Source organism: Balaenoptera musculus, chromosome 13 (assembly GCF_009873245.2).
Source record: "Balaenoptera musculus isolate JJ_BM4_2016_0621 chromosome 13, mBalMus1.pri.v3, whole genome shotgun sequence".
In the NCBI taxonomy this organism is placed as follows: domain Eukaryota; kingdom Metazoa; phylum Chordata; class Mammalia; order Artiodactyla; family Balaenopteridae; genus Balaenoptera; species Balaenoptera musculus.
In genome coordinates this window covers 89707955-89732351 of record NC_045797.1, presented here as the reverse complement: position 1 = coordinate 89732351, position 24397 = coordinate 89707955, and the positions used below count along the sequence as shown (strand labels likewise).

At 53.4% G+C, this 24397-nt stretch overlaps 1 protein-coding gene across 4 annotated transcripts in view; it reads right to left on the bottom strand.

Moving 5' to 3' along the window:
* PXDN (peroxidasin) overlaps nt 1-24397 on the bottom strand; it is a 66888-nt gene that overhangs the window by 4296 nt on the left and 38195 nt on the right. For all 4 annotated transcript variants that reach the window (XR_005022337.1, XR_005022338.1, XM_036872505.1 and 1 more), the window contains 13 exons: nt 22750-22919; nt 17657-17929; nt 16452-16568; nt 15146-15304; nt 14242-14354; nt 13358-13514; nt 10694-10802; nt 9978-10135; nt 7432-8935; nt 4610-4744; nt 4094-4302; nt 1634-1754; nt 1335-1467 (listed from right to left, as the gene is read on the bottom strand). Coding sequence is in view for 2 of the 4 variants with exons in the window: in XM_036872505.1 (XP_036728400.1) it covers nt 1335-1467; nt 1634-1754; nt 4094-4302; nt 4610-4744; nt 7432-8935; nt 9978-10135; nt 10694-10802; nt 13358-13514; nt 14242-14354; nt 15146-15304; nt 16452-16568; nt 17657-17929; nt 22750-22919 (3358 nt within the window). In the remaining 2 variants the exon portion in view is untranslated. The remainder of the gene's footprint in view (nt 1-1334; nt 1468-1633; nt 1755-4093; nt 4303-4609; nt 4745-7431; nt 8936-9977; nt 10136-10693; nt 10803-13357; nt 13515-14241; nt 14355-15145; nt 15305-16451; nt 16569-17656; nt 17930-22749; nt 22920-24397) is intronic.

Genomic DNA, 24397 nt, shown 5'->3' with positions numbered 1-24397 from the left:
CGTCCTGTTAATCTGAGATCTCACTCTTCACTCCCACTTAGGTGACATCACACTGAGACCCCCGTACAGACACGGCAGGGGCGGGGTGCGGAGGGGAGAGCATTCATTGTCTGCAAACCCTGTCTCTGGAAGGTTCCAGAGCATCAGAAGCCCTTCTCACTAGGACCTTCTGAGATCCGCATGCGTCCTGTTAATCTGAGATCTCACTCTTCACTCCCACTTAGGTGACATCACACTGAGACCCCCGTACAGACACGGCAGGGGCGGGGTGCGGAGGGGAGAGCATTCATTGTCTGCAAACCCTGTCTCTGGAAGGTTCCAGAGCATCAGAAGCCCTTCTCACTAGGACCTTCTGAGATCCACATGCGTCCTGTTAACCTGAGATCTCACTCTTCACTCCCACTTAGGTGACATCTCACTGAGACCCCCGTACAGACACGGCAGGGGCGGGGTGCGGAGGGGAGAGCATTCATTGTCTGCAAACCCTGTCTCTGGAAGGTTCCAGAGCATCAGAAGCCCTTCTCACTAGGACCTTCTGAGATCCGCATGCGTCCTGTTAATCTGAGATCTCACTCTTCACTCCCACTTAGGTGACATCACACTGAGACCCCAGTACAGACACGGCAGGGGCGGGGTGCGGAGGGGAGAGCATTCATTGTCTGCAAACCCTGTCTCTGGAAGGTTCCAGAGCATCAGAAGCCCTTCTCACTAGGACCTTCTGAGATCTGCATGCGTCCTGTTAACCTGAGATCTCACTCTTCACTCCCACTTAGGTGACATCACACTGAGACCCCCGTACAGACACGGCAGGGGCGGGGTGCGGAGGGGAGAGCACTCATTGTCTGCAAACCCTGCAGACCCCCAGGGAAGAGCCCCGGAGTACGGATGTGCCGGTGCCCTTCCGGCATCCAAGGGGACCCGACCTCCATCAAAACCTCCTGACCCACCCTGGGAGCAGAGGTTTAACAGTCATCCCTGAAGAGGAGACTTTGGGCAGGGCTTGAGGTTGCAATTCTGCGTGGCCCTGACCCTGAGCCCCTCACAGCCAGTGTTCGGGGGGAACCCGCGCCCCTCACCCAACGCACCAGTGGGCAGCCCACGGCCGAGGGTCCCCGGTCCCAGGAAGTCCAAGGGCAGCTCAATGTGGCCCAGCTGGAGCCAAGCCACAAAGAAGGGCAGAGAGACGAAAGTGACCTCCTTGGAGGCTCCGGGACCGAGGACCAGGGGTGTGCGGGCAGCATCTTCCCTTCACCGTCACGGGAGAAACGCACACCGGGCCCAAGGGTGGAGAGGGGCCGGGCAGGCCGGGGAGGTGAGGATGGGGAGCGCCCCACCTGCTTCCTGAGGTCCCTGATGGTCTTCTGCATCTCCAGGACAAACTCCCGGAAGTCGCTGGTCCCTGCTACTGGTGGGCGCTCAAAGGCGGCGGCCGAGGCGTTACTGAGCCTCGTCCCGGGCGTCCCGGCTCTGCTCGGGAGAAGCAAGGGAGACTCAGCGACACAGCCAAGGGTGTGCCGGGCCGGAGGGCGGGGCGCGCGGACTGGCTGCATGGGTGGCCTCGAGGCACACCCCCCCCCCCAACACCCAAGGGCCAGCTGGCAGGGTGCACGGTCCCGGCGGGGCTCGGCCGTACCTTGGCATCTTCCCAGGCCCCGCATCCGTGGCTGGCTCGTCCTCCTGGTAGCTGAATTCAAGGGACCGCCTGCCTCGGAAGTGGTAGGAAAACGCATTGAACTGCCCCCGGGTTCTGCAGTCTGAGGGCAAAGTGCAGGCACGTTAGGGTCTCGACTCCCACGAAGGGGACATTAAGAACAGCTCAGCAAGTATCACTATCCTTCCCGCAGGACACGCTGGGTGCTCAGGTCGGCAGGGGTGGAGGCACCGTCCCCACTCCCCTCCCCCTCCGCTCCCCCGTGAGTGGCCTGGAGCCCCCCGATGACCCCCTCCTCCGGGTGGAGCAGTCCTGCCCACACGGGAGCTGCTGTCCTGCCCACACGGGAGCTGCTGGCACTATTTCAGTAACTTCTACAGTGATCTCAAAGTTGTGTGCATGTGTGTGTCTTCCTCTCCGTGACTCATCAGTCCTCACAGAGAAGCTGAAATTCCTAACTTTGGTCAAGAGAAAAAGACACTCATCCTCCCAAGAGCAGCTTCTTAGGCTTCTCACGTGTGCAGGTTTCGTACTTGGATTAAACAAATACACAATTAAGAGATGACGCTGAAGAAAGTTTGGGTTAAGTGAGTCTTTTATAAACACTGAGATGTCGATAACAGCTACCGACATTTGGTTCTGTCAAATCATAACTCTTTTTTTTCTGCCACTTTTTAGATATGGCTTTTGGACTAAAATAAAAACAGATAAAGCTTATAAAGCATTCTTTAAGTTTTGCCAGCTGAGGGCTATGCCTGCTATTTTAAGAGGAAAAGAATCCAGAAGAAAGGATGTCAGAAATTGCATCAAGTGCCTAAATCTCTGACCGTCCAGCTGAAGCAGGAAAAGGCTCTGGGCTGTGACACAGAGGACAAAGCCTGGATCCAAGATTCAGGCTCTCAGAGGACTTCGGGCTTTTGGAGCAAAAAACCAGAAAACCTGTCTCTGTTCCTTTCTAAGCAGCTACAGGGAATCTATCTGGTAAAGTTATCAGAAAATGAAGTTTCTGTATCTGAAAAGAAGGACTGGCTTTTTCCAATGATTTTCAAAGAGAACAACTGTCTGCAAACACAAGAATCAAATTCTCTGCCATATGTGTGGAAAACTGTTGTGACCTTAATAAACTCGTCAGAATATTTTTTTAAAAAAGCAAAAAAAACAAAACAAGTTCCCAAGTTCCCAACAACTATAAAAATGAGAAATTAATGCTTTGGAAACTTGGGCATGTAGTGAGCAAAATTTTAATTTTTATGTGAATTCTCCTACAACGTTGCAAGTCGTATTCATTATATATATATTTAACGTATTACGTATTCCATGTATTATTTACGTACGTCATACATATGCACAGAGAGAAGCCACAGACACAGAATCACATCAGACACACTCACACACACACAGAACGTGCATCAACCCAGATTTCAATACTTACTAATGAAAATAACAGCTAATTAAAATTAATTACTAGCGAGAACAACCTGGCCAGGGCTATTCCTGCGGAAATAACGAGGTGGAAAAGAAAACTCTGGTTTCTGCACCTGGTGTCCACGGGCATCGCCGGCCGAAGGCTGAGGCCCGGGGGCCGGGGCTCTGGGCCCTCCTTGCCCACCTCACCCGCAGGGGCTGTGTGGCCCGTGGTGTTGCCCCAGGCTCGGGGCCCCATTTCCGCACTACAAGAGCGGGGTTACCCAGAATAGGTCCTCAGTGTTCCCCCCACTGCAATGTTCCCTGGGTCTCTGATCACAGTTTGAATAAAACCAAAATTATGTTCACATGAGAACGTGCAGTCGAGGTTAGCTACGACCCGGCTCCGGAATGCCGCGAAGGAGCCGCCTGGACGGGCATCCGGAGACAACCGCGGCGGCAGGCCTGGCATCGCCACCTTCACGGGCCCCCAGGTGCCTGGGTGAGGGCACCACGCAGCCGCCTGTCACTCTCTACTGCCTCAGAAGGTGTTTTATAGCACATTTCTCTGCTTACACAAGCTCTTCTGGACATTCAGAACACACAGCACGCATTTTTAAAAAAATCAAATTTGATGTCTGGCATGCTTTTCGGTCTGTTTCTCGTCCATATTTTATCTGCGGGTACAGACAGGCAGGCTATCAAATGCAGACGTGTGCCAGGTTTTAAAGAAAAACTGGGAGCTAACCTCATTAAAGTTTTGCTGTCTGTTTCTTTTACTTCGTAGTTCTCATTACTAACTCCTATCTCTTGGCATTACAAAGTCTTCAAAATCATGACTTTAATTATTCTTAGTTTCCACAGTACTGCTCAGTATGGATGCTCCAGAATTCAGCAACCCCCTAGAGCTGCCTGTTCCGTTTGTGTTCTCACTGCTGTGCTGATTCCAGCCCGTGCGTTAGCGGGGATTAAGCTTACACCCAAAGTGTCAGGAAGGAGGACGGACCCCATTGAGCGACAGGGCCCCTGGACGCCCACCTTCACAGCAGTCTTGCCACACGCGGAGGTCCGGCCGGGGGATCTCGTCGCAGCTGCTGTACCCGTGGGGGAACTCGGCCACTCGGAACACGTCCCTCTGCACACGCGTGATGTTGTCTGAATTGTCGCACACGATCCGGGCCAGCGACGTCTGCTTGATCTGCGTGAGCTGGGCGGGGGTGAAGACCCCCGGGTTCTCATACCACAACCTGCGTTCCCCAGAACGAGAGCAAGCTCAGGGAAAACACGAAACGCAAAAGCCCCAGGGGGCTGGTTAAAATATTCCTCACACTCAGTTTCGCCAGCGATGAGACCTAAGTGGTTCAATTAGGTTATCACTTAAAAATGGACTCAAACGCTGCTGTGAGACACTCAAAAAACAAAGAGCAAGAAATCTGCACTAAAATCAGCAGAGGCCAGCTCCTCTGATGAACCAGCCCAGGCCACTTTCCAGAAACACTGCCCGGCACTCGGCCACCTACGGAATTACCTGGCGGCAGGCGCATCTGCATTTACCTGTCACCGTCCCGTAAGCGCTTGAACTGTGTGCTCAGCAGACACATCAAGGTGGGCCCCAGACGGCTGCCGGGGACCAGGTCCTCCACCATGAGGGCGGGAAACAGGTCGATGTTGAGCGGGGAGCCGTACAACCTATGAGACCAAGCGGAGCCTTAAATTCACTGAGCAAAGCCATACCTGGTAAAGAGCACAGCAACTAGGGGAAAAAAAATCCTCATTTCTTTATCATTATTTGACGTTATTCAGATCTTCACTTAGTAAAATCCAGTTATTTCTTTAAAGCATCTATCCATTATGTTTTAAAGATATATTCCTATTTCCCGTTTATATACGCACGATAAAATACACACACAGATATATTTATTATACAAAGCTTAGAGAAGCCAAGAAAACACTAGGAAGGAAATCAAAACCACACCTTTCCTGACCATTTAGAGACAACTTGACATCTTAACGTAAACCCTTCCAGTGTTTTTGTCATAGATACATATGAAGAATAAGCTACAAACAGCTAGAGACACATTTTCAAAACAATACTGGGATTCTACCATATATTGAAAACATACTTGCTATGAAGAAACTACTTACTAAGTAGAAATCGCACAAAAGACTAAGACAGCAAGGTTTAAATGTTCAAGAACAAACTTTTTCATCTAATTCTTCCAATTCCTTAGAAATAAATGCTTACAAGCAAAGAGCTGACAACTTCTATAACAACATTCTTATCTAATCTCTCCTGACACCCTCGGAAGATGATAATGGCTTAGTTTCAGCTGCCATCCAAAGCTCCACTGGACCTTTTAAGTGCGTCCTGTAATTGAGACGCCTTTTCCACCTGCTTGGATTAGGGGTGCTGACTGCGGGCAGGGCCGTGCTGGGCCATCCTCAGCGCTCCTCACCTCAGGAGCTGGGTGAGCGTGAAGCTGCCGGAAGGGCATTCAGTCCAAGAACACGCCATCCTCACTCTCCCCAAGTTCAAGGACGTTCACACTGAACTTTATCCAAGTTCAAGGACGTTCATACTGAACTTTAGTTCAGATGGAAACACGGTCAGAAAGAGCCTTGCGAGTTTGGCTCTCTGCCTGCAGGGGCTTTTCCCAAAGGAGACACCCCGTTCCTGGGCAGGGCCCCCTTTCGTCACCCCCGGGTGATTGGCCACACAGGTGGGCCCCGCAGACCCCAGACCGAAGCAGGGCACCCTCCTGCTCACAGCCCCCCAGCACAGGCCACACTTCCCCCTCGCTGTGCACCCAGAAATGGACAGATCTGATCGGATGCCACTAACACGGGTGCAAGCACACGCTCCCTTAAGCCCCGTCTAAAAAGCCTCTCTTCCCTGATGGCTTCACTGGCCCACAGCTGGGCCCCACTGTCCCGTGTCGTCACTCTGCCCGGGCGCCTGTCTCATCCCCAATCGGTGAGTCAGGCCTGACGCAGAAGAGGGTAAACGCGCGACTCTCCTGGGGGTGGGTCACGCTGACTGCCTCCCCAGGGCCCCTGGAACTCGAGGCCCAGGGCCCCCAGCCCCCAGCAGCGCTGAGCTGGAGAGCAGACGGCTTTGACAGAAGCTGGGCAAAGGAAAGAAACACTGGGAAAGTGATCTCGTCAGCCTGGACAAGAACAATGGAGGATATTCAAGCATAAAGAATATAGACAGTCCACACACCCTAGCTGAGCAGCCGTGCCACAAAGGTCTCTGTACCGGGGGAGCGTGCGTTTATGTACCCGGCAACCTGACACTGCTATGCAAACGAACACCGGAACATCTTAAACTGTAGAGCATGACATTCACTTATTCACAACCTGCGATAAACTACGAGTAAAAGTCATTTTCTCTGGAAGGCACAGGCCAGGCCCTAAAGAGAACACGCCTGAACCGCAGTGTTAAGCGTGTGACTGAAGCATCAGCGATTTACCTCTCAGTGAGCAGCAGAGTCCAGAAAATGACCCAAGCGAGCCTTTACAGAAAAGTATTTTTTTCTTTTTAAAACCGTTCTTTCAAATGGGAAAGAACATACTGTAAGTACACAGCGACCAGTGGGCTACAGGGGACCCTCGTGGGAAAACTCTAGTGAGTGGTTATTTCCATTAAAGACCCCCCCCCCCCAGAGAGACTGGAACAATTAACGAGGAAAACAGGACTTAAGGGGCCAGGGCCGACTGGACACGAGAGGGGCGGGGGCGGGTGAGTCGTGCGGACCCTGTCTAACCAGCGACCTGGACGCAGAGATTCTGGGGAGGAGGCAGCGGCTGCAGGCAGGAAGCCCCGTCCCGCCAGACCCCGGGCCCTCGTGGCCTGACGGGGCCGGCCTCGGCCTCTGCGGGCCCACGGAGGAGGGGCTGCCCGGGGGTCCCCAGGGGCCCTGCCCCGTGCGCTTGGCGTCCTCCACTTCTGTGCCCCCGGCCCAGCGAGCCCTCTCCCGGGAAGGGGGAGGCTGCTGCCTGTGACGGACGGGGGTGCAGGGGACGTGGCGACGGGCCGGGTCGGGGGGATAGCGGGTTTAGGGAGAGGACTCGGGACGAAGCCTCACTGCTGGGGGCCCGCCCGTCCTGCGGCGCCAAGGGCTGGCGCTCGGGCTCCCGAGGCTGCCGCAGGGTCTCTTCCCCGAAGCGCAGGCGGACCAGCCTCGTCCTGCCCTCATCCCTCCGCACCCCTCCCATCAGGCCCGCCGGACAGGGCCCCTCATCTCTGAAGTCAAGCCTCAACCCGCCCCCAACCCGTCTCCGCATGCCCCCCGACCCCGAGGCTGCACAGACAGAGACTCAAATCCAGGGACCACGACCCCCTTGGGCTGCCCGCCCCCCCCCACCACACCCACCGTTGCAGCTTCTCCCGGATCTCGGGGCTCCTGATCTCGTTCTTCAGGTCCTCGAAGGTGTGGGCGGCCGACAGGTTGCAGTAGACGCGGTAGTCGTGGTAGGGCGGGATGCCGTGGTCGCGGCCGCGCTGGATGTTGATGGCGGCCAGGTCCAGCGCCACCGTGTGCGCCATGGAGAAGAGCCGCTCGGTGAGCTCCGTGTTGAGCAGCTGGGACGGCACGCGCATCTTGCCCGGCACGCCGAACAGGCCGCGGAGCAGCGGGTCGATGCCGCCCTCGTTCACGATGCGGAACGGGGAGAAGAAGGCCTTGTGCAGCGGCACGTGGCCGTGCGCCGCGGGCTGGAAGTTCTCGTCCAGCCGCTGCAGCAGCGGGTTGACCAGCGTGTGCCCGAAGCGGAAGGCGGCCGTGGCGAAGGCGTTGGAGATGCCGGCGTTGGCGCCCGGGTCGTAGCCCCGGTACTCGCCCAGCATCTTCATGCCCGCCTCGCCCAGCACCTTGGGCAGCCAGTGCCGGTAGGTGATGTGCTGCACCTGCGCCCCCACCACCTTGCGGGCCTCGTGGTAGACGGTGTCGCCGTCCCAGTGCGGGTTCAGCGCCAGCAGCTCGGCGGCCACGCGGTTGTGCTCGCGGAACCACAGCGTGTGCATGCTGGTCAGGCCGAGCTGCTCGTTGGCGCGGTGGTCGCCAGCCAGGAAGCAGGGGATGGGGCTCTCGTTCTCGTCGCGCATGCACTCGGTGGGCGGCCCGGCCGCGAAGGGCAGCAGCGGCTTGCCCGAGCGCTGCACGATGCCCTGGCGCAGCAGGCCCCGCTGGCTGGCCAGGTCGCGGATGGCGCGGGCCTCGTGCTCGGAGCTGCCGTAGACGTTGGAGGCGTCGATGTAGGAGGTGAGCTGGTTGATCTGCTCGCGGGGGTACACGGAGTTCATGAGCAGCGACGTCATGCCGCTGCCGCACACGGGGCTGGAGCGCACGAAGAACATGCAGCGCGCCCCGCTGCGCGCCCGCGGGTCATCGGGGGGGATGGCCACCGAGAAGCAGGGCGGGTCGCTGCTGCACGTGGAGCTGCAGTGCCGCCCGTCGGAGAAGCGGGCCTGGCTCAGGGCCACCACCGTGGAGTCCAGGTCGTGGTCCAGGAACTGGCCCCACTGCATGAGCATGTGGGTGAACTGCTCGTCCGGGGTGACGGCCTCGGTGCCGATGAGGGCCGTGGACACCAGGCGGGGCATGGGCAGCGGGTGCCCGTGGTAGTGCCGGCCCGGGTCGATACCACGGGGCGTGTTGAAGCCGTTCTCGTACACGGCCTTGAGCAGGCGCTCGAAGGCGGTCAGCGAGGCGCCCCACATCGGGTGCTGCAGGTTGTTGCAGGTGCCGTCATGCGTCCGGTACTTCTGGTGGAAGCACATGTCCGAGCAGTTGTTGACGCGCCTGTGGGCCGTGCAGCCCGACAGGTTGGCGATCAGGCTCAGGTACTGCGGGGACACGAGGTCGTTGTAGTGGTAACCTGGACGGAAGTGGAGACACGCCTCAGCAGCCCGGGCACCGGGCGGGCACGAGCGCTGTCCCGCGGCCCCTCCCAGCTGGGCCTGCCGGACCGAGCAGCGGTGCCGGGACCCGGGAGAGAAAGAGCAGGGAAGTGAGGAGGCTCCAGCAGGAAAGGCCGGCGAGGACCTGACGCACCAACTCCCACGCCAAGCTCTCCCGGACCGGGCGCCTGGGGCTCCACACGCGGGGCCCACGCTCCCCACACGGCTGCGGGGTGGTCACCACGCATCTTACTTCTCCCATCGGGACCGACGCCCATGTACGTTTAAAGAAGACAGGTGGCAGCTCCCCTCTGCAGAGGGCAGTGTCCTAAGCACCCACGTACAGGAGCAGTAAAGAGCCGGGGTGCAATTTCCCAGGCTGGGGGAGAAGCAGTCAGACACACAAGCGCTGGCGGCCTGCACGAGAAAGGGGCTTTGCAGGCACAGGACGCCGGGCTGCCGTCGCCATCTGGCGTCGGGCTCAGACCTGGGAGCCTGGCATCTCCCGCTTCCCCAGAGAGAAGGGCGAGGCTGGCACGCCTGCTCCGTCACAGCCGCCCTGAGGAAGTCCCGAACGGCTGAAGAGCCAGCAAGGGAAACGCTTCCTCCTACACGCTGTCTGGGCGCTAATGCCCCTCCGGCCCCGCAGAGGCTCACGGGCGGGGCCCCCGCCGCGGGCAGAGGAGGGGGTGGCTTCACCCTCACCGTCTGCGCAGCAGCTGCTGCGGCTCCATCAACGTCCTCTCTAACAGCCCCAGCCCGGACCCACGGCCTCCGAGGGGCTCTCCTTTGTCCAGAGGCCCCGATGGTCAGAGCCCGGGGGCCAGGACAGCACGACCACCCTGCTGAGCACATGTCAGGTCACCACCGGGTCTCCCATCGGACCTGGGGAGCCACAGGACTGTCCCAGCTCAGGGCAACCCGCACGTGACCACCATCATCACAGACCCCGGGCCCGACAGGCTGGACGTCGTCACGGGGAAGGGGTCTGCGGGGTGTGGACCCCGCCCGGGTACTGACTCGTTCCGTTCAGGTCCACCATCAGGCCGTGCTGCACGTGCTCCTGAATCAGCTGCAGCGCCCGCTCGAATATCTCCCCGGCCCGGGCCTGCTCCACAGTGTAGGGGTCCCGCGGGTACCGGAACAAGGCCAGCAGGTCATTGGGAGAGCGGGGTCGGCTAGCGGGTGTTTGGGAAGAAAAGGGAAGAACGGAACAGATGACTGAGAACAAAGGTCACTCGTGCCCAAAGGAGAATTATTGCTCTTAAATATTTCTGTGGCTACGTTTCTACAGACACAAGGTACCGTACCTTACTTATCCCAAGCGGAAGGCAACAAAACAAACGAACAAAACCAAAAGACACTAAAAACAAATAATTAATTACATCAATAGAAAAAACCACCAATATACTATTTCAGTTCAAATGCTGAAAAAACACTTTGGAATTGCCAAGATGGACAAATGCACGAAGGGCTTATGAAATATTTTGTTTTTGCCAAATCATTGAGTAACAAGCCAAAATAACGAGTCGAATTTTTTTTTAAATGTTCTATTTGTGAATCATAGTTCAGTTTCTACTTGGAAAGGAGTATCTTTCTGTTATCTTAACCCCCAGCAAAGTTAACACCAACACTGTTTATGATTTTCAAATTAAAACAGTGTTTTATTCCCATCAAACAGGTGAAAACTGCGTATGAGAATCACCCTCTGAAGCCCCGCCCGCCTCTGCAAATACCTGTCAAACAAGTGCGTCCGCGTGGAGTTTATGGCTCTGTCCACCGTCGCGATTGCTTCAACAATGGACGTGGCTACAAACGGGTCCCCGTTCCTACTGACATCGGGAACTAGGAAACGCGAGGTCGCGTGTCACCGGAAAACGTGCACGCAAGTGAGTCAGAGAAAAATGTCTAGACTCTATGTCATTTAGACTGAGGCATACTTTTCTCCAATGTTATTTCTACTTTCCACACCAAACCTTAAGTTATTTCATCACAAATTCTATGAAAAGCTGTTTTCAAACTGTATGGAAGTTGCAGACACTTAATTTTTAAGATCCTGGGATACCCCATAAAACGACAAGGTAGTTGTAACTTAAAACACTGAAGTTCTTCTACCAAAGCATCGCCCAGTAGGGGAGGCGTTGACTCAGGCCCACCGGAGCAGCTGCCCTGCTGGGCGGAGAGTGTGGTGCTGTAACTTCCAGTGGATTCTGTGTGTTCCTCCCATCAAAGGCCAACCTGCCTGGGTGCTGGATCTCAGCCCACTCACCCTCCCGAGACTCTGCTCTCCCTTCACTCTATCCCCTCAAGGAAGGATCAGACATCCTTACACCCAACATGTGTGCGTGTGTGGGCACACACACACACACACGACATGTGCACACACATACATGACCGCATATGCACACACATAACTGTACATACATGCACATATGTTCACGCACACTCAGGCACACTCGGCTAAACCTGACATCTATGAAGCTATGGCTCCCTTTCTACTTTCCTCTTTTCATTCCTTTTTTACTTAATATTGACATTTTTCTAGCGTCTAGAGTTTGCTAAATAAAATAACCTTGTTCCAATCAATCTTTTATCTTTATTTTTCAAAATGTCTCATGCCAGGTCACCAACAACACGCATTTTAATAAACGGTATCCTTTTCCTTCAAAATACTCAACCCTTCTGGAAAATCTGACACGGTTGAAAATGTCCTTATTGAAATGTTGCCTTCACTTGGTTCTGGGATACACACCACTCCAGACTGGGACAGATGCCCTCCTGACACCGATCTCAAACAGAGCCCCAATTTACTAATTTTTAGAAGCTAATATTTTTATGCCACGTGTTAAGACAAATGGACAGAACAATCTTACATAATTTTATTACCCTAATATTTCATTACTACCAATGATTTAAACTGACTTTGTTTTTCTTCAAGCAATGGTCACAGAAAAATAATCCAAAAACACTTATTTATATGCCTTAAAAAAAGGGTAATGGAAATTCACTAAAATGTTCAGGGTGGTTATTTTTGGGGAGTGGGATTATGGGTGGGAGATTATTTTTAAACTTCATGTATAACTAATTCATGTTAAAGTAACCTTATTTTTCAAGTATAAAAATAAACATTAATTGAAAAAAACACTGTTTTTAAGTCAGGAGATTCACCGATTTAATTTATAATCACTTCACACTCTAATATAATGGGAAAATAAGGTCATTTGACATTTCCCCCCCTCAAAAAAAAGGTTTCCAGTTTTGCCTGTACTGTTGTCTGCAGGTGCCCACAGGCTCCAGGCACCGTGCAGGGAGTGTGGAGTATGGGGTGGGAGGGGTCGGCATATAAATTAACCACACCCAGGCAAGTCTGAGGCTCACCAGCCCTCGGAGAAGGCAGATTAGGTGATTAAGGTGGAAAAGGCAGGAACGCACATGCAGGTGGAGGTTGTTTCCTGCGGGTGGAACTGGGGGATCGTCCAGAGGCGGGGCCCGGGTGTGGAGGCTCTGTCACCCGGGAACTCAGGCTTTCTGTGCTGGGGGCCGGGAGGTGAAAGGGGGGCACAGATAGAGCTGGAGACAAAGTGCAGGTCTGGGTCGAACTGTAAGACTTTACGCAGGGACTTCCCTGGTGGTGCGGTGGTTAAGACTCCACACTCCCAATGCAGGGGGCCCGGGTTCAGTCCCTCGTCAGGGAACTAGATCCCATACGCATGCTGCAACTGAGGGTTCGCATGCCGCAACTAAGGAGCCCGCGAGCTGCAACTAAGACCCAGAACAACCAAATAAATAAATATTTTTTAAAAAAGACCTTACGCAAAGCTACAGGCTGTGCATTTTACCCTGTTGGCCCAGAACACATGGAGAGTGTTAGGAAGACGGAGGTAACACCGGGACGGACCAGATGGTGGGGCTGGAGGGGATGCCCTGGGTGACCTCTGCAGGCCGGCACAGAGCCGGGGTCCGCCTGGCTCCAGGGCCACCAACCAGATCCAGGGAAGGGAAAGGGCCTTGATTATCTGGGGGCTTAAAATGAAGACTTAATACACGCCAGGACCGCACAAGGCCACGCACGCCCGGAACAGAGAGAAAACAGAGTGAAGGGGCCGGGATTCTTTCACAGCAGTAACTACGTCTGTGCTTTGCCAAATGGTGACTGTAAATTACATGCTGTAGAATATGAGGGGGTTTGGGTGACCACTAAACCAACCACGAAACCCAGAGCGAGGAAAGATCTCCAAGGGCACGACCACATCGGCCTGCAGAGCCTAGAGCAGCAGGGCCCCGCCCACCGCCCTGCCAAGTTGGGACGCGCTGTCTTCTGATAACGCCCGAGCCCCCAGGCTCCCTGCTTCCCTCGGTCGCCTCCGGCCGCGCGTGGGGCGTCAGTGCCGCGAGCTCACCATTCACGCTGAGCACCATGCTGACCGCCGCCTGGCCGATCGTGTTCCGGGCCGAGCACTCGTAGCGGCCGGCGTCCGCAGGCCCCACGTCGTGGATGGTCAGGAATCCCTCGGGGCTAATGTGAAATTTCCCGCTTTCTGTCACCTGAACCCCGTCCTGGAGCAAGATCAATGGAAGAAATAGCGGGGTCAGACTAAGGAGCAGAGGCGTTTACCCTGGAGAGGGGCGCCACCTGTCAGGACCTCACTAACAGATCCATCACGCTGGCTGTGCTGAGACCCGCCGACGCTGGGAGGGACTCGCCCGAAGCAGATTCAAGGGGATGAACTTCTCCTACCTGCTTGCAAAAGACCCAGAAAAGCCCAAGCCCTCACTCTGGGGGACTTCCCTGGATCTCTGGGGTGCGCGTGCCGGGGCGTGGGCACAGAAGGCAACCTTCGTGGGACGCGTACTGGGGTGGATGGTGCAGAGCAGGGGCACCTGGCGCGGGAGAAACCAGGATGCCTGAGCCGCGCCCGGCGAGGCCGCGGCTCCAGGGCCTGAGGACCCGCACTTCCCTCCCGGGGAACCACGGCACGACCGCCAGGGACAAGTTTCATATTAAAACACTTGCCTGCCATGACACACTGACATTCATTTCTTTACTGGGCTTAATAAGAACAGCACAGAGAAATGAAGCAACAGGAAACCTTCTCTAGTGATTACGGGACCAAGGATCTAACAAAAGGGTTCTCTTTGCTTTTGTCACCAAGAAGGACTCGTAAAGGAGCTTGTCCAAAGTTTGTCTCATTTTGTTTACAACACGGCTGCCTTCCAGCTACGGGGGGTCTGGAGAAGCAGCGGGCAGGGGCAGCTGCCCCCAGCCACACGCCGCAGCGCTTACCTTGTTCCAGGTGATAGCGGGCTCAGGCTCCCCCTGAGAGCTGCAGGGCAGCTGCACGCTGCTGCCCACCTCCACCGTCGTGTCACTGGGGATGCTGGTGAACACCGGGGTGACTGCAAGGCAAGGGACACGGGCTGACACACGTGGAGAACCCGGGAGACTCCTGATTTGTCCCCAAAGCTTCAGGCGAGCAGAGGCCCCGCCTTGGGTCCGGGCAGGCCCAGGGCACGGAGCGCTCCCGCCACAGCTGCCGGAGCGAAGGAGCCGGACGGGACCGAGGGACGGTCCAGGGCTGCCACCCTCCACCTGCGCGGCAGCATCTGGTCTGTCCGCACGGCTCCGGTCTGCTCGGGGCGGCCTGGGGCTGCCAAGTCCAAGCCCCCCCGCCCCACAACCAAGAGCTGGTGATGGGAGGAAGCAGGGGACCGGCTGATGACCTCACCCACGGGCCGCCCACTGTCCTGCCTGCTCGGCACCGGAGGGCAGACCCAGAGCCCATCCGCCGGAGCAGACCCAGGCCCCAACCCCCGGGGACCCTCTGCAGGCAGCCCCCCTCCGCGCCCACCCCCCAGGTCATCACCTCTCCTGCCTTCCTCTCCCGGCTCTCAACAGGGACCCGGGGCCAGCAGGAGGCAGAACCTCACGTCCAAGAGGACATGGGGGCCTGTTCCTAGGTCAGCCGCTGCTGCTGGGTCCGGAGCCACCTCGCCCACCCCCAGGGAAGGCAGGGATGACACAGTGACATAACGTGACCTGCTTTACTGTGAGGAGCCGGCCGTGCCAGTGTCCCACAGGCAGCAGTGTCCTCACTGCCGACGTGGGAGAGACGGGCTACGACTACGGCCTCGGGATGAGAGTCCGGGGGACAGTCCATCGCAGGGAGGGGTGCGGGACCACTGCCTACCTCGGGGCTGGACTGTCAGGTGCGCGGTGACCCTCTGGGAGCCGATGATGTTGACGGCCTGGCACTCATACTGGCCCTGGTCGTGCAGGGCGACGTCCGAGATCCGAAGGGTCCCTGACGACAGGACCAGGTGCCGTCTGTCCACCGACAGCTGGCTCCCTGCAAAGTGGGGATGCACTCTCAGTGACAGGGATACGTGGACACGAGCCTGGCCTTCGAGGTGGGAGACGGGAGCCTCAGGGTCAGGCAGAACCCTAACTGAGGGACAAAGGGGTCGCAGAGCTTGTCTTCCCCAGATCTGGCCTGGAGTCACCGTCCTGGCCTTTGTCACACACCTGTGCGTGTGCGACAGTTCAGGGACAAATAGCACACAGACCCTGCCCCCGCCAAGACTCTCCAGAGAAGGAGCAAGGGGCAGGGACCATGGGGTCGAGGGTTAAGTAAACAAGAGCCAGGGTGGTATGCAGACTCGGAGACAGGGAGAGGCCGGTCCCAGGCTGGGCATAGAGGGATGGGGGATGGAAAGGGGACGAGGGATGGGAAGGGGTCGCGGGCTGGGAAGGGGATGGGGCTGGTGTTGTTTAAAGACAAGCAGCTCCCCAAGTAGGGATGAGCCTCTCCTCCCGAAAACATGGAGCTCTCCTCTCGTCCAGGTTGCTCCCAGGATCCCTGGAAATGGCCCCTCAGGGGCGGAAGGGATGGTGGTGCCCATTGGTCCAGGGCTAGTCACCCCCTCGATGCCGGGGCAGACCCTGATGGTCTACCAAGGTTGGCACCTGCCTCTCCGCAGCCTTCCCGGCCAGGCTGCTGTCACCCACCCCCCGGGGTGACGGGCTGGGCCTTCCCCACATCGTGTGCCCAGCAGCTTCCCAGCTGGAGAAATCGGCTGGGGTCCCACCCAAGGAATTAACGTGATCAAGTCACAACACCTCTTGGGGAGCAGCAAGAGAACTCTGGGAATTCAAATGAGAAAGTCATATATACAGTACATATATTCTACCACCAGTTTCTAGAAAGTTCTATCTGCACACTAGTAAATCTGCTCAAGAGGCTAATTCAGTGCACACTGAAGGCAGGACCCAGACTACTCGGGAGGAGATGGGCCTGACATCCAGGTCCTAGGCGCGGACAGGTCTCCTGTCCTGTGTGTGAGGGGGTGGCCCGTGACCGGGGGGTGGCCCATGACCGGACGTGCCCGCAGCTCTGAGTCACGTTGGGTTCAGTCAGCGCCGGCCTGCCCGGGGGGTCAGAGTCCCAGGAAGGGAAGGACAGAGGGAGTGGGTCACCGTCCTGCCCGACACCTCACCTCCTTTCGTCCAGGCGATGACCGGCTGTGGGTAGCCCTTCGCCTCGCAGTGGAACTCAACTGTCTGACCCTCGATGACAGCTCTGTCCTGGGGCGTCACCGTGAACTGAGGAAGCGCTTCCGGAGGGAAAGACGTTGGAAACGCAACATTTAGGAGACAGCTTTGGGTGAAAACGCCGTTTTCCTTCCCCGGAGGAAGGCACACCGCCCGCCCTCAGAGTCCTACCAGGACCCCGACTGTGGGTGCAGCATCGCGAGCAGAGGAAGATGCCGGAAAGTGAAAAGGAAGAATACCAGACGCTGGGTGCTTCTCAGCAACACACTGGCAAGTGTGCAGAAGGCTCTTACTTTAACAGCACTGAGGCTACAACACAGAACACAGGTAACGGCCTACTGCAGCTCCGGGAAGGGGCCTGACTTGAAGAGATTCATCTCACTCCTCGACCTAAACTAGTATTTGCAAATGGTATAAAATGTCATCTAGTGCAACTGTGCGTAGTGACAGGAGTTATTTTATTATTACTGGGTGAAAAAAATTACAGGATAATATATGCAATATAGTTCCATTTTTATAAAAGCAACCACCACCATCAAAAAGGTAAAACCAGTGACATGACTGCATGATCATACGTGCAAAGAACGGGCCAGAGGACGGGTTAAGGACCAACTTTTAGTGACGTGGCTTCCGCTGGGGACAGAGGAATTGGTGGGGACAGAGGAGAAGGAAAGAACTCATTCTCTGCACTTCACACTTCCGTGTTGTCCCAGCGCTTCTTAACCAAAGTCCCGCTTGGCAATTTATTTGAAAACTAATAAACTCATTACAGAGTCAATTAAGGAATTTGGAAACACACAGCATTAAGTCTTAAAACTATACATATTCTCAGACCCTATGTCCAAAAATTGACCCTAAGGAAATTCCAAGACGTGTGCGAGACATACTGATTCCGTACACGCAGGCCTCGGTGAATTGGCACGCATACCCACATTCGTGTGGGGAACACACAGAATAAAGCTCTGACCACCTAAAGCCTGCACGTGGAAAATAAACGTATCACCGAGTCCCACCGAAGGTCAGATGTGACGGGAGAGGATGAAGCAGGTGCCGGGACTGAAAGAGCAGGCGGAGCCCGCAGAGGGGCTGGCTCGAGGGCGAGCCAGGGAGGCTGCGGGGCGCAGGGGGCCTCCACGTGGACGGCTCTCACCTTGGACGATGATGAAAGCCGTGGCGTGGATGCCGTCCACGGTGTTGGAGGCGAAGCAGGTGTACTCGCCACTGTCCTCCTGCACCACGTTCTGGATGTAGAGGCCGCCGGACGCCGTGACGCTCACCCGCGGGTCAGCGGGCACGGGGGTCCGGTCGCCTCTGGTCCAGGTGATCCTCGGCGGGGGGTGGCCCGTGGCGCTGCACTCCAGGGTCACACTTTCCCCCACTAGCACCTCCGTGTTCTGGGGTTGGATTACAAAAGCGGGGCGAGCTGTCACAGGAAACACAGATTCAGAGTTAAAATCCTCCAGTTTAGCAAACGTTTTTGCTTGGGGTTTCTATTTTCATGCTATTCATTCTATCTATTAAAGTCTAAAATAAGTAAAACAGACACAATACAATTGCATACTTTGTCTCCTTTCTTTTTTCAAGAAATGTGCAGACCACAAAGAGGGTCCGTGGCCTCAGGTCAAACCACCATCAGCAGCCCTAACTGACTGATTCCTTCTTCAAACATGGATCAAACTCTGCAGAAGTCTTACTTTTTTTTTTATTCTAAATGTATTATGTCAGTCTTTTCAGTAAACCTTGCTAGTAGTTCTTATTGGTTATAAAACATTGTTTTTAAAGGGTATTTAGGACATATAGAAATAACAAATTTCCCTCATAAAAAGAAAAATACAAATTAATACTCTAATGAGATGGTTATAATTATAATTACAATGAGATAATTTTTCAACTCTAAATCCAGAAAAAAAAAATCCATACACTTATTATTGAGCTTGTGTGTTGAGCACGTGAAGAAACAGAACCCTCACACGTGGGTAGCACAAGTTGCCACGGTCCACCTGGACAGAAGCATGCCCACATACATCAAAACTAAAAATTCATTCACCCTTTTACCCAGAAATTACTCTGCTAGGAACGTACCCCACAGATATTTGGTTGGCCAAAAAGTTCGTTCGGGCTTTTCCATGGTCCAGAAAAACCCGAACGAAATTTTTGGCCAACCCAATATTTTTTACTGGCTTGTAAAACAATATATGTACAAAAAGGGTTTTTTATTACTGTGTTGTTTCTTCAGGCTGACATCCTGACCCACAATTTTCCAATCCAAAAACCTCCAAAAATAACATATTTTTTCGTAACTTCTTTCCTTGATCTCTCTAGCACGAGGCTACTCGTAATCTTCATTTATTCCACTTACTGTGAACATTCATTCAGTTTGCTATAGGATTTTATATATTGACTGGGCGGGGCATTATCCACGATTCTGTGACAGTTCAAGTCAGTAAATGGATTATGTACCATGTGGCCCTTCTGAAAAAAATCCCCAAACTTCCACATTTCAAACCACCTCTGGCCCAAAGGGTTTTGGATAAAGAGATGGAGACATGTGACAGCAAAAGATTTGGAATAGACTTCAGGTACCCCAAAGGGAATGGGTCAAATAGATGTTTCATCTGGATAATGGGATTTCATGCCACCACCCATTAAAAGGGCAAGAGTAAGGAAGTCCCTCATATGTTGAAATGAAACGTCTCTAACATCCAGTAAGTAAGAAGCAGCTCTGGCCTTGCAGGCACTGGCAGTATTTTCTAGAAGGAGGTTGGATGGAGGTGGGAATTACGTGGACCAGGGAAGGAGACAGGAAAGAGACTTCTCTACATCTTTTCTTGTTTGTTCATTTTTATTTAAAAAAATTTTTAAACTGCTTTATTTTTTTCTTCCAGTTTTATTAAGATATAATTGACATATAGCACTGTATAAGTTTAAGGTGTACAGCATAATGATTTGATTTACATCAATGATTTCAATTACAGTAATTAGCAAAATAAGTTTAGTGAATATCCATCACCTCATACAGATACAAAATAAAAGAAAAAGGAAAAATATTTCTTCCTTGTGATGAGAACTCTTCGGACATGTTTGTTCATTTTTAAACCCCGCTTATCACATATCTAAGTAACAGTGGATCACGGAAAACACAGAAGTGACATTTAATGTTAGCATTTCCAGAGGATGGCAAACTGGAGATGTGGAGCCACGTACAGGGACAAGAACCGAAGGCGAAGCCCATCGTGAGGCACTGGCACCACCCTGCAATTGTACGTGTGGCTTGTAGGAGCCTTAGGAGACAGAAAGATGAGGACACCCCAGGATGAGCGTCAGACAGAAAACTCTAGGATGGGCCCCCAAAGTGCTCCACGATCAGTACAAGAAAGAGATAAAGTCAGCTCCTACCCCCAAACCCCCCGCAGGGAACTCTGCTGAGTAGAAGGGAGAAATAAACCTCATGTCAGGCTTTATCAACCCCAAGTGGGTCGTCACATAGGCTTGCTGTCTAATTCACACTACGTTAGGCAGAAGGAAAGTGACCTCAGTGGAAGGGCTGAGATGCAGGAAGAAATAAAAAGAACTGGAAGTGATAATTACATGGTACAGTTAGACAAACATTAACAGTACCACATAACAACCTCTTATACATTAAAAGACAGAACTCAGCCTAGAAACTAAGGTGGGTAGTGATAATTTGGAGACAAATGTAAAGACAGTAACTGTAAACGTTGATAATTTAAGAATGCATTTGAAATTTTTCTAAAATAACCACTTATAGAAAAGAAATAAGGTATATAACTTCCAAACTAGAAGTAGGAAATAGAAGATGAAAAATAATTATTTCAAAATAAGGCAAGAAACATAGAAAAGGTTGGATAAATTGTCCAAAATAAGAGGTAGACTTTATAAATCTAAATACATTGCTAACCACAATAAATGTATATGGACTCATTTTTAAAGTCAGTGAGTTTTTTAAAAAAAATCTAGCTCTATGCTGTTTACAACAAACACTCAAAATATATTAATATAGAAAAAGGTTCAGAAATAGAGTCACAGATATAAAAAACAAACTTGTGGTTACCAGGGCGGAAGGGAGGGGGAGGGATAAATTAGGAGATTGGGACTGACATATACACACTACTATATATAAAATAGATAACTAATAAGAACCTGCTGTACAGCACAGGGAACTCTTTTCAATACTCTGTAATGACCTATATGGGAAAAAAAAATCTAAAAAAGAGTGGATGTATGTATATGTATAACTGATTCACTTTGCTGTACACCTGAAACTAATACATTGTAAATCGACTATATTCCAGTAAAAATTAAAAAAAAAAAAAAAAAGTAAAAAAGAAAGGTTCAGAGCAAAATGATGGGAAAAGTATAGTTGACAAACACTAATCAAAAGAAAGCAGGTTGCATCCATATAAAATCAAACTAACCTTAAGGCAAAAAGCATTAATAATCAAAAGTTTAATTCATGAGGAAGATAAAAACTGCAAACTTATATGCCCCTAATAACAAAGCTTCAAAACAGATAAAGTACATTTAGCCCTTTGTGACTCATGGAGACTTACAAATGGGTCCATTATCATTACCTACATCACGGTGTTGGCAAACTTCTGTAAAGGGCCACAGAGCGTATTTTTTGGGCTTTTCAGGCTATAAATTTTTTAGTGTGATTATGTTCCAATAAAACTTAATTAATAGACACTGAAATTTGAACTTCATATAATTATCATGTATTGTAAAATATTACTCTTAAGTTGTTCAATCACATAAAAATGTAAGACACATTTTTACTTCAAAGATCTTGGAAAAACAGGCCGTGCGTGGTCCAGGTTTGGCAGCCCCTAGTCTAGGCTGGCAGGCTGCCACTGGCTGACCCCCTCACTCTGCAGTGACATTCCTGTCACGGATTGTAGGAGACCCTCCATGTGCATTTTAGGGAGCAGTGCCAACATGTTCAGACTAGTGCACTAAAGAAGGCTCTCGTTCCCGAGAGAGAAATAAAAATTCAGATCAAAAGAGGTTAGATTTGGAACTCTCAGGCCAGAGAGAGATTTTAATATTCCCATCTAGGAATCAATTATCCCGCTAACACAGCAACTTTGCTAAGGAAATGCACTGTTTATGTTCTATATTCCCTTTTGTCCTCTGACATATACCTACAGAACTGCACCACTCTGTTCAATATTTTGTGGGTTTCCCTGTGCCTTACAAATAAAGCACAAGCTCCTTCTGTGACCGGGAGCTCTAACTTATCTGTGGTAGAGTCACAGCCGTGTGACTTTGCAAAGATGCTGGATGCCTTGTTCCACTCGGGAAACATGGGATTAAAGGGCTTTGATGTGGCTGCAATATGTGCACTGCACTGCACTTTCCCTTGAAGGGAAATTCGACAGCTGGGAACTCTCATTCATCAGTAAATCTTGACTGTGCCTATGCTGGGATGAACCAAGTGATACGAAGGTCTTGTACTAGGAATCTAATCAAAGAAACACACAAACCACTTATCTTGGGATTGAGGGTACTGCAATGCCCTGAACGATAAAGCATGAGGGAAACACAGACCCTGGCCCGCCTACACGAGAATGACACAGGCCCATGGAGGAGGCCTAGCCACCTGTGCTCTTCCAGCGGCCACGGGGGACCAGGACCACCCCCCTGGGCTCTTCTCCAAGGGCCAGCTCCTCTTCTGACCAAAGCTCCAAAAGTCAACACTTCGACAAGGGCAGGGTCTGTAATCTGGTGGGACCCAGGCCAATCAAGGCCACAGCCATGCTGCCTTTGGCTCAAACAATCTTTTCAGTTCAGGTGCCAATATTTTAGGCCTGGGAATTCTGCATAAAAATTCAGACTTTTGGCTTCTTTTAAAATAACCAAAGCCCTTAGCACAAGAGAGAGCCCACTGCCAAATGGCAACAAGTGAAAGAAGCCCCGGGGACCAGTGTGAGCGGGAGGCGTCGGGGGACGGGGGACGTGTCTCCCCAGGTGTCCACGGCCCCTCTGGACTGTGCTCCCCGCAGCGCCTGTCTCTACTGTCCACTCTGAGTGACCGTCCTGGATTAGGGGTTGGTGGTGGACCAGGGCAATGGTCGGGGGTCACCTATGGCCCTGAGCCGACCCTGCTGCAGCAGCTTCAACGGGAGACCTTGGTGTTTGTCTTTTACCACCAGGTGCAATCAAAGAAGGGAGTGGACCGGGACGAAGGCGGGCTCTAAGTGTCTGAGCGAGCACTCAACGTACCTGGAGACCCGAAGTACCTGAGGGTCACCTCCTGCGTCTTTACCTCTCCGGCCACGTTTTTCGCCATGCACTGGTAGATGCCCTGGTCTGTCTCCCGCGTGTTCTGGATAATCAGGGTCCCATCGTCCAACAAGTTCAAGCGGGAATCTGTCTTCATGCTCAGCTCGTTACTGTAAAGACAGACCTGGCAGGCTCAGGCTCTGAAAGCACAAGGAAACACCTAGTCCCCCGCGGGGGGGCTTCTGTCCTGGCGCGGGGACCCCAGCCTGGAGGCATGGAGCACCTGGAGATGCGGGGCCTTAACTCGCCTTCCTGGAAACTTTCCTTCCCAGCAGCCTGACCTACCAGCATTTCTGGGAAAAGTGTTTACGCACCGTGTTTATCTGCATCTGTAATTAACTCACATATCCACTTTCATCGTTTACATGTGCAACCTACGAATGTTTCAAAGTGGTCCTCATTCCAAAGGGAAAAAATGGACAGAGTGGACAAAATTCACAGGAAAACTTTCCCTTTGTTTTTGGCAAATCCATTCGAGACAAAGGGGTAGAAACATTTAAGTTATTAAAAGCGGAAAATTACAAATGTCCCCAGAACAACACCGCCACTGTCTGAGGGATTTCCCAGGGTCCCTCCCAGAATCCAGGCGCCCACAGGCTACAGACCCGGCCGCGGGAGGTGCTGTCTGGTTCCCCGCCCACCTCCCTCATCCCGTGCTCCAACTGCACCAACCGAGCCCCCAAAACTGGCATCTCCCGTCCTTCACGAGCACTTCCGGACGGAGGCAACAGACCTCTCGGGCCCCGTAAGTGAGGCTCTTCCTGATGTGGCCCAGCTTTCTCCCACAGACACTGTGAGCCCCGGGGGAGGCGGGGCTGCTGCAGAGATGGGCCCCGGGGCGCAGCCCTGCACCAGATGCAGGCCCGGGGCCTTGGGTCTCCCTCTGCCGTGACTGGCTCTGCGATGTTAACTCTTAGTATCAATGTGTTGACTTACAAACGTGGGTGTGAACCACTCACGAATGCAGGTGTGCCGGCCTTGAGCGAATCTGTTCTTCTCTGCCTTTTGAACGCACACTCCCCGACGGAAGCCCTCCCGTGTTCGCTCTGGAATTTGCCTCTTGTCGCCCTCAGAGCTGTCCCAGATCCCAAGGCACTGGGGACAGGCCAGCATCTCACGTTCCCCACACAGCTCTGGCCCCGAGCCGGGCGTCAGCTGCGCTAGGTCGACGACAAAGCCAGGCCTGGAACCACTGCACGCCCCGTGGCAGGTGCATCTCAGGTGACCCCCAGGCTCGCTGCACTGTTCTTCTCCTCTGCAAACACGCTGGACCCGAGAGCTGGTGCCGGGGGCCCACCGCCTCTCACCGTCGCGACTGAACCCGGCAGGGGCTCTGCGGGGCCACACTGAACCCACAGGAGGGTTCTGTGCGTGAGCGAGCGCGGGCCGGGGTGCTCGCGTTTACAAGAAGCACGCGGGCGACGACGACCTGCTCTCACACGGAGGTTTCCTTCCCAGGACTCGGTTCAAAGCGGATGCGTGCAAGTGCTGCCCTTCAACCCAGACGACCCTCGGGGGTCTGACCCCCGGGCCCCGCAGGGACCTGACTGCATTCCCCTCTCCCATACCAAGATGCTTGTGGACAGAA